Source organism: Muscardinus avellanarius (assembly GCF_963383645.1).
Source record: "Muscardinus avellanarius genome assembly, chromosome: 4".
Lineage (NCBI taxonomy): Eukaryota > Metazoa > Chordata > Mammalia > Rodentia > Gliridae > Muscardinus > Muscardinus avellanarius.
This window is the reverse complement of record NC_137789.1, coordinates 95,783,364-95,792,638: the sequence shown is the minus strand read 5'-3', so window position 1 is coordinate 95,792,638 and position 9,275 is coordinate 95,783,364. Positions and strand designations below refer to the sequence as shown.

Below are 9,275 nucleotides of genomic sequence, written 5' to 3'. Positions count from 1 at the left end.
ACTGGTTTATATGTCAACTAAAGCAGTTCTGGGACTATTCCACATTTTACATAGAAAGGTCATTAAGAGTGCTGTTTCTGAGCCGGGCATGGTGGCATACACTTGTAATCCCATCATTTAGGAGGCTGAGACGGGAGAGTTGCGGTTAAAGAACAGCCTCAGCTACTTAGTGAGGCTTTTTGCAACTCAGTGAGACCCTGTTTCAAAATAAAGAATAAAAAATAGGGCTGGGGGGTGTAGCTCTGAGGCAGAATGCCCCTGGGTTCCACCCCCAGTACCGCAAAAATAAATAAATAAATAAATAAATAAATAAATAAAGTGCTTTTTCTGGAGTTACAACACTGGGCAACCACTTGGCTTCCAGAATTCCTTACTCACAAATGCATGACATGACTTTTGGTACTTTTCTGTAGTCTTCCCTCTTCTTTCAAATAAAGACAACAGTGTAAGTAATAGGGTTGTTTTGATAATTGAGATATTACATAGTACTCAGAATGATGCATTGAATATAGCAAGTCTAACACCAGCTATTGTTTTTTTCCACTTTTGGGCGGGGGGGGAGGATGTGAGGAGGGAGTGCTCTTTCTCTAGGAAAGTACAATCAAACAAGCCTGCAAAGGGTAGTCCGACACCCTGTAATCCCAGCTACTCCAGAGGATGAGGTAGGAGGATAGAGAATTCTAGGCCAGTTTGGGCAATTAGTTAGACTCTTTTTTTTTTTTTAAATGTAATGGGCTAGGTTGTGGTGTGGTGACCCACACCATATTCCCAGCAGTTGGGAAGCTGAGACAGTAGAATCAAAGGTTCAAGGCAGGCCTGAGACCGGGCCTCTCCTCCAGGGCCTCTGCGGGCGGGTGGGTGGAGCCGAGCCCGCCAGCTCTGCGTCCACCTGCTGCGCTGCGATCGCGCGTCCCGGCTTCAGCTGCAGAGATGGCGACTGCTGCGGGCGATGCAGCCTACTTCCGAAGGGGCAGCCTGTTCTGGCTCACAGTCATCACGGTCTCCTTCGGTTACTACACGGTAAGGGCCGGTGCGGCCGGCGCCGAGGAGACCGCGCAGGCGCAGCCCGGGGCAGAAGGGCCGCCGGGCGCTGGGCCGGATCTCCAGGCCCGGGAAACCGGCTCGCCAGGATTTCCCTTAGTGTGGGGGGGGGGGGGACAGCGCCGCCTGAGTGCCCAGGTCTTCCAAGATGGCGAGGTCGCACGCGGGCAGGGACGCCGCCGCCTACTTCCGTCCAGCCAGACCCTGGCCCTCGCTGGTCACCGCGCTGCTGCTCGGGTACTTCGCGGTGAGGCGTGCGGCGGGCGCGGGCCCTCGTAGGGCGCGGGGTGCGGCGGGAGCGGGGTCTCTGCGCACGCGCGCTTCACGGTTGCCTAGGTTACTGGTGTAAGCGGAAGTTCGGTGGGCTCTGAGGGCGCTTTCCGCTTCAGATTGCGCCTGCCCTTGTGTCCCTAACCCATTCCACATTTACTGAGTCTGAGGCTCCCACGGAAGGGAAAGTCTAGTTGATAGACGGCCACAGGCCTGTCAGTTTTGCATAGGGCTTAGAATTGCTTGGAAAATGGAGATAAAACTAAAGGATCAAATTGGTAAGAAAAAATAAAGAGGATATGAATGGTTTGGCATAGTTGTGAAAGCAAGAGGAAGAATGGCTTTTATCTAGCCGAGAAAGCATAATGGGAAAGACGCTGGAAATAGATTGGGGGCTAAGTTAGTATAATTACGAAAGCTCCGGAGATGCTGGAGATTGGGCTTGTCACGCCCACAGTGTTGTTCCATGTCAGGTGTGACCACCTTTGTCCTCGTTTCCCCATATACAAAGTGGAAGCGAATGCTTTGGGGTCTTCAATGCCAGTTCAAGTTGGAATATTGTGGAGGCAGGCAGAAACTGCCTCTTCCATTTTGTTTGGGATAATGCAGTGATGATATATGCTTTAATTTTGTATGTGAAACAACATCATGGGAGAAGTAGGATTGATATTGACAGAGCAGAATGTGCCAAGTTTTGGAGCTGTTGACACTTTACTCTCAGAAAAAGACTAAGCAGAGCCGGGCGTGGTGGCGCACGCTTGTAATCCCCGCGCTTGGGAGGCAGAGACAGGAGGATCGCGCAGGTTCGAAGCCAGCCGCACGCGCTGGTTTAGGAGACCCTGTTTCCAAATTAAAAAAAAAAAAATGTAAAAATAGGTCCGGGAGTGTAGCCCGGATGTAGAAGGGCTTCCAGGAACCCCAGTACCACCAAAAGAAAGAAAAAAAGACTAAGCAGATATTACAAGATAGAGACTGAGGAAATGTTGGTAATTATTTATTTATTATTATTATTTTTGCAGTACTGGGGTTGGGACCCAGGGGTATTGTACCTCTGAGCTACGCCCCCAGCCCTATTTTTCATTCTTTATTTTTTGAAACAGGGTCATACTGAGTTACAAAGGGCCTCGCTAAGTAGCTATTCGCGAACCGGGATCTTCCTGTCTCAGCTTCCCAAATGATGGGATTACAAGCCTGCGCCACCACGCCCAGCAAACATTGATAATTTTGCTACAGAAAATTTGTGATGAAACAATTGCTATTAAAAATTTACTACCGCCGGGCCTGGTGGGGCACCCTTGTAATCCCAGTACTTGGGCCGCTGGGATTCTCAGCCAGCCTCAGCTACTTAGTGAGGCCCTGTTTCAATTTTTTTTTTTTTAATAAAGACTAAAAAATAGGCTGGAGTTGTAGCTCGGAGATATAGTGTCCCTGGGTTCTATCCCCGGTACCGCAAAAAATAATAATAATAATAATAATAATAATAATTAATTAAATAAAACTGGGCTGGGGGTGTAGCTCGGAGGTAGAATGTCCCTGAGCTCAATCTCTAGTACCACCAAAAAACACCCCACTACTGTGGATCTTATTTCCATTTCAGTGCAGTTTTAGAGGTACACAAAATGAAAGGAGAGAAGAGATTTATATAATAAGTGTAGATTTGGCTCAAGCCGTAGTTTCTTCAGTATGAGGCTAGCCAAGGCACACAAACTTAAAATTTTTGTTAAAAACCTGTTACTGTAAAACAGTGTTTTGCTAAAATTAGGAGTAAGCCATCTGGGCACTGAGTTTGATAACCACATAGTTTCTTCTTCATTAATCTTCCAGTAAAGTTGCTTTTAGCCATTGGAAGTCAAAATGATTTTTTCAGAGCTTCTTTTGTCTAGTTGTCTTGTAGAATTAGTATTTTTGTAACTGCTCTCTAAAACAGATGTTTGCTGATCCTTAAAGTGAACTAACAGATACTCTTTGTCTCTGGTTTTCTTTCAGTGGGTTGTCCTCTCACCTCAGAGTATCCCTTATCAGAGCCTTGGGCCTCTGGGCTCCTTCACTCGGTACCTGGTGGACCACCATCACACCCTCCTGAACAATGGGTAAGGAGAGCTGCAGAGACTGGTTGTGGACACTGCAGTTTCTGTCTCACTGAAGACCTGGAAGGCTGCAGTTCCTTTTGAGATACCTAACAGTGACGCTGGTTCACATTAAGATACCTTTTCTTTCTAGGTTTCTAGGTTGGATTTCATCAACAGATAACTACTGCCTTAAACTAGCCAGACTTTTTGTATTTTTCAGGTATTGGCTTGCCTGGCTGATTCACGTTGGAGAATCTCTGTATGCCATGGTATTGTGCAAGTAAGTCTTTGTAATAGGTCTTTGTCACCTTTCTCCTGGTGGCATCTGAGAGTAGCCATGTTTAAATAATTCATATACTTGTAGGCTGAGAGGGTAGATCTGAATCCCCATACCTAGCACTGAGCCTGGCACACAGGGAGAACTCAACAGATGTGTGATGAATGATTCAATTTGTATTAATCAATCAATGATTTAGTTATTTAATTGAGATGACTTGTCATTTTTTTAAAAAACTCTCTTATATTGTCCCAACTAGAATAAAAGGTTAGGAGTCTTCCTTCTAGTTTGAAAAAGAACTAAGTTACTGACCTAGCCAAATGATTCTTTTTTTTTTTTTTTTTTTTTTGCGGTACCGTGGATGGAACCGAGGGGCAGTCTACCTCTGAGCTACACCCCCCCATCCATATTTTTTATTCTTTATTTTGAGGGTTTTTTTTGTTTTGTTTTGTTTTGTTTTTGCAGGTCTGGGGATGGAACCTAGAGGCATTCTCCCTCCAAGCTATACCCCCTGCCCTATTTTTATTCTTTATTTTGAAATAGGGTCTCACTGAGTTACAAAGGGTCTCACTAAGTAGCTGAGGCCGTCCTTGAACTGTGATCCTCCTGTCTCAGCCTCCCAAATGTTGGGATTACAAGCATACACCACCATGCCCGGCTATGCAAATTATTCTTAATCTTGATTTCATAACTGAATTTCCTGTGGTGCTTTTTCAAAATGCACTTGTTTGGTTTCCAGGCTCAGAGGTTTTGACCAGGTAGATTTTACTTCAGATATAGGAATACATTCTTGCTGAAATTTCAAAGATAATTCTGGGGTGCAATGCAAATTAAAAGCACTCAAACCAAACTCTATTCAGCAGATGCCAAAGTAGGTTAATACTGTGCCAGAGTATTAGGAAAAAATTCTCTTTACATTTGTACTTGTGTAAACATATACAGAAATTATAGTGCAAAGTATAAGATAGTTATACTAATACTACATTGCTTTGCAATTAATATTTTTTGTCTGGCCAAGATTAAGTATCACCTCTATTATTTTTGTGTTACTTATAAAAGTGGAAAATGAAAGCTGTACACCTATAATTTTTGGAAGGTGAAGACAAGGCTCAAAGGCTCAAAGATAGCTTCAGCAATGTATCAAGACTCTCAGTAACCTAGTGAGACATTGGTTTCTTTTGTTTTTTGTTTGTTTGTTTGCAGTATTGGGGATGGAACCCAGGAATATTCTACCTCCAAGCTACACCCCCAGCCCTATTTTTTAATTCTTTATTTTTGAAACAGCGTCTCACCGAGTTACAATGGGCCTCGCTAAGTAGTAGCTGAGCTGTCCTCGAACCGCAATCCTCCTATTTCAGCCTCCCAAATGCTGGGATTACAAGCGTGCATCACCACACCTGGCAGACCTTGTTTTAAAATAGAAAATGAAAAAGGACTGGGGGTGTACCTCAGAGGTAGAATCCCCCTGAGTTTAATTCCCAGTACCATAAAAATAAATAAATAAAAGAGGAGAATTAGTCTTTTTTTTTTATACTAGATTGCTGAGAGCCCCACTATGTTGCTTAGGTAGGCTGTCCTTGAACCTACAGCCCTCCTGTCTCTGCCTACCAAGTAGTGAGGTTACAGGCTGAAATGAGATACTTTATTATTACTATATTTTATTTATTTACTTATCTATTTATTTTTGTGCCACTGGGAATCAAACCCAGGGGCATTCTACCTCCAAACTACATCCCCAGCTCTATTTTATTTTTATTTTGAAACAACTTGCTAAATTGATGAAAGTCTCATTATTTTCTGAGGCCTTCCTCAAACCTGCTATCCTCCTGCCTCAGTCTCCCAAGTACTGGGATTATAACTGTGCACCACCACACTGAGCTTATTACTACTATGTTTTAGTTCTAAAATAATTTTAATAAAAGATAAAGTAGTAATAATAATAAATAACTACTCAGCTGAGCCTCAGCAGCCAGTTTTGTAGCCCCCCTAGAGTCCCGTAGGAAACAAGGCCCAGTCTTATGATCAGGCATCTGGGTGCTGTGTATGTTGCATACACAGTGGCACTTTGATGAATTTGGGGGAACTACCCATTCCCATGCACCTCTCTTCATAAGTCCTGTGATTTCTTAAAGGAATCTTCCAGTGCCTTTCCATCCTGCCACTTGCAATTTTGCCTTCAGGATCCATGTTGGGAAGAAATTTCCCATTACTGAGATCACATCTACTTTTGGACCTCTCAGGCAGGGTTCCTTCCAAACCCACCATGTCCATCCAGGACCCTTCTAAAAGATCTGTGTGGCTGACGATGATCAGCTTCCTTATCTTATCGCCCCAGTGCGATCTCTGCAAGTGTGTGTAGTTCCCAGTGTGGCCACGTTTCTCTGCTTTCTCACCCAGCAGACTGAACCAGTCTTTATATTTTGAAATCAGGTATTAATCCTTTCTCCAAATCCCAGGGAACTCACGTGCATCTGTTCTGTTGAAGTCAATCTCTGGGTTTGACTTGTAGGAAATGCTGAAGCACTCTGGTAGCTCTTTCCAATGCTTCTTCAGCCTCTCAGTAAACTCGCCTTGAGGATCTCCAGTCGAGCCCTTGAGCTTAGAATATAGAAGGATGGATGGCATTACTATAGCCATATTATTCTTTGTACCATAATTTCTATATATGCTGGTACAAGGTACAAAGGCAAAGAGAATTGTTTCTAGTACTCTCACATCACATAGTATTAATCTACACTGGCATCTGCTGAAGAGGGCCTGGTCTGGGACTTCAACTTACATTGGTCTTCCTCTTTTATTCTGTTAGTGTTGGTAATTAAATTGTGTGTGTGTGTGTGTGTGTGTGTGTGTGTGTGTGTGTGTGTGTGTGTGTTACTGGGGCTGGAACCCAGGGGCATTCTACCTCCAGGCTACACTCTCACTAAATAGAAATAGGATCTCACTAAATTGCTGAGAGCCTCACTAAGTAGCTGAGACTAGCTTTGAACCTGTGCAGTCCTTCTGTCTCAGCTTCCCAGATACTGAGATTACAAGCCTGCACCACCACACCTGGCCAAATTAAATCATTCTTACATACAGAGTGTGTGTGTTGCTGGGGATTGAACCTAGGGACATTTTACATCTGAGCGACAGTTCCAGCCCTATTTATCTTTATTTTGAAACAGGGCCTTAGTAAGTTTCTGAGAGTCTTGTTAAGTTGCTGAGGCTGGTCTCGAACCTGTGATCCTCCTGTCTCAGCCTCTCAAGTACTAGGATTACAGGTGTGCGCCAACATGCCCGGCTACAAGTGTGTTTTATTTTATTTTTTATTATTATTATTTTTTTTTTTTGGTGGTGGTACTGGGGGCAGAACCCAGAGGCTTTCTACCTCCAGGCTATACTCCCAGACCCATTTTATATTTTATTTGGAAACAGGGTCTCACTAAGTTGCTGAGAGCCTCACTAAGTAGATGAGGCTGGCTTCGAACCTGTGCAATCCTCCTGTCTCAGCCTCCCAAGCACGGGGATTACAAGTGTGCACCACCACGCCCAGCTTGTGTTTTAAACTTTAAAAAGTTATGCAAGGCTGGGCATAGTGGCACACATTTGTAATCCCAGCATTTGGGAGGCTGAGACAGAAGGATCACAGTTTGTGGACAGCCTCCGCTACTACTTAGGGCCTTTGCAACTCAGTGAGACCTTGTTTCAAAATAAAGAATTAAAAAATAAGGCTGGAGGTGTAGCTCAGAGGTAGAGAGCCCCTAAGTTCCATCCCCAGTACTGCAAAAAAGAAAGTTATGCAAGCCGGGTGTACTTAGACCCTGTTTCAAAATAAAGAATATAAAATGGGGCTTGTTTTTAGCCCAGAGGTAGAGCAAATGAGACTTATTTATGTACAGGTGAGACTGTAGCAAAATTCATCTCAACTGGATCGTTTTCTCTCTCTCTCTCTCTCTCTCTCTCTCTCTCTCTTTTTTTTTTTTTTTTTTTTTCTTGCGGTACTGGGGTTGGAGCCCAGGGGCATTCTACCTCTTAATTACACTCCCCAGCCCTTTTTTTTTTTTTTTTTTTTTTTTGTGGTTTGGTGGTACTGGGGATGGAGCCCTTCTACCTCCAGGCTACACTCCCAGACCTATTTTATATGTTATTTGGGAAAAGGGTATCTTGTCTCCGCCTCCCAAGCGCAGGGATTACAAGCATGTGCCACCACGCCCAGCTTTTATTCTTTATTTTGAAACAGGATCTCACTAAGTTGCAGAGGGCCTCACTAAATAGCTGAGGCTAGCCATGAACCTGAGATCCTCCTCTCTCAGCCTTCCAAGTACTGGGTTTACAAGCATTAGCCACCATGTCCGGTTGGATCCTTTTCTTTGGAGTTTTGTTTCAGGCAGTTTAATTTGAATGACCACATAAGCAGGTGCCTATTACTGCTACATGCCAAGCTCTGTCACAAGCATTTTGTGTGTATTATCTCATGAATCACCTCAAAATTTGGTGAGATAGTGCTGGGCGTGGTGGTGTACACTTTTAATTCCAGTCCTTGAGAGGCTGAAACAGGAAGATTGCAAGCTTGCAGAAAATCACAGCAATTTAGGCCCTCTGCAGCTTAGTGAGATTGTTTCAAAATAAAAAATAGGGTGGGGGTATAGCTTGGAGTTAGAATGCCCACAGGTTCAAATCCCAGTACCAAAAAAAACAAAACAAAACTTGATGAGGTACTACTATTCTTATTTTTAAAGTGAGAACTCTGAATCTGCTGAGACCAGAATATCACAGTTCATGGACAGCCTCAGCTACTTAGTGAGGCCCGGTTTCAAAATAAAGAATAAAAAACAGGGCAGGAGGTGTAGCTCGGAGGTCTAATGCCCCTGGGTTCCATCCCCAGACCCGCAAAAAAAAAAAAAAAGAGAGAGAGAGAGAGAGAAAAGTGATTCTGAGAGGTACTGAGTGGTTCAGCAGGTCACAGCTGGCTGGTATTACTGGGATTCTCATCTGCTCTGTCTTTAGAACATTTGCTCAGTGCCAGGCTGGTGCTGCTTCCCCTGTCCACTCATTAGAATCACATGGGAAAGTTTAATAATATTCTACCGAGACAGTAGCCAGACTGGTTCTCAGAAAACAGGGTACCATCCAAAATGCATTTGTTCCAAAATAAGAAAGATGAAAAGTAAATAAACTAACCATTCAAGGTCCCGAGGAAAACAAGCCCAAGGAAAGTAGACAGAAGTTCTAAATAAATAATAAAAAGATATTAAACTCCATAACCATAAGAGTTAAAATTCTGATGTCTGCACTCCACCTTTTCTTTTTCAGGCATAAAGGAATCACAGACACTCGGGCTCAGCTGCTCTGGTTCCTGCAGACTTTCCTCTTTGGAGTAGCGTCTCTCTCCATCTTGATCGCTTATAGACCAAAGCGGCAGAAACACACTTAAAAGAGATAACCCGAAGCTTCCTCTCCACTTTTGCATTCAGACTTTTTGAGGTGCTGTGTTTGCGTGATGATCTCTCTAGGCTCTAGGAATAGTCTAGATCTCTCTAGGAAGACTCTCTAGTTTCTCTTTCATGTGCTGTGGTTGAGCTTGAGTAGACAAGTTGTTACTTAAGAAAGATAAAAGATCATGGCTTTCCAATTCTTCA

At 43.7% G+C, this 9,275-nt stretch overlaps 1 protein-coding gene across 1 annotated transcript; it reads left to right on the top strand.

The window, feature by feature from the left end:
- Window positions 1-930: 930 nt before the first annotated feature.
- Window positions 931-9,070, top strand: TMEM254 (transmembrane protein 254; the record flags this gene model as incomplete). The annotated part of the gene is made up of 4 exons (XM_080694114.1): window positions 931-1,020; window positions 3,298-3,401; window positions 3,601-3,660; window positions 8,950-9,070. The coding sequence occupies 4 exons, from the start codon at window positions 931-933 to the stop codon at window positions 9,068-9,070; spliced, it is 375 nt and encodes a 124-aa protein (XP_080550240.1).
- Window positions 9,071-9,275: the final 205 nt, after the last annotated feature.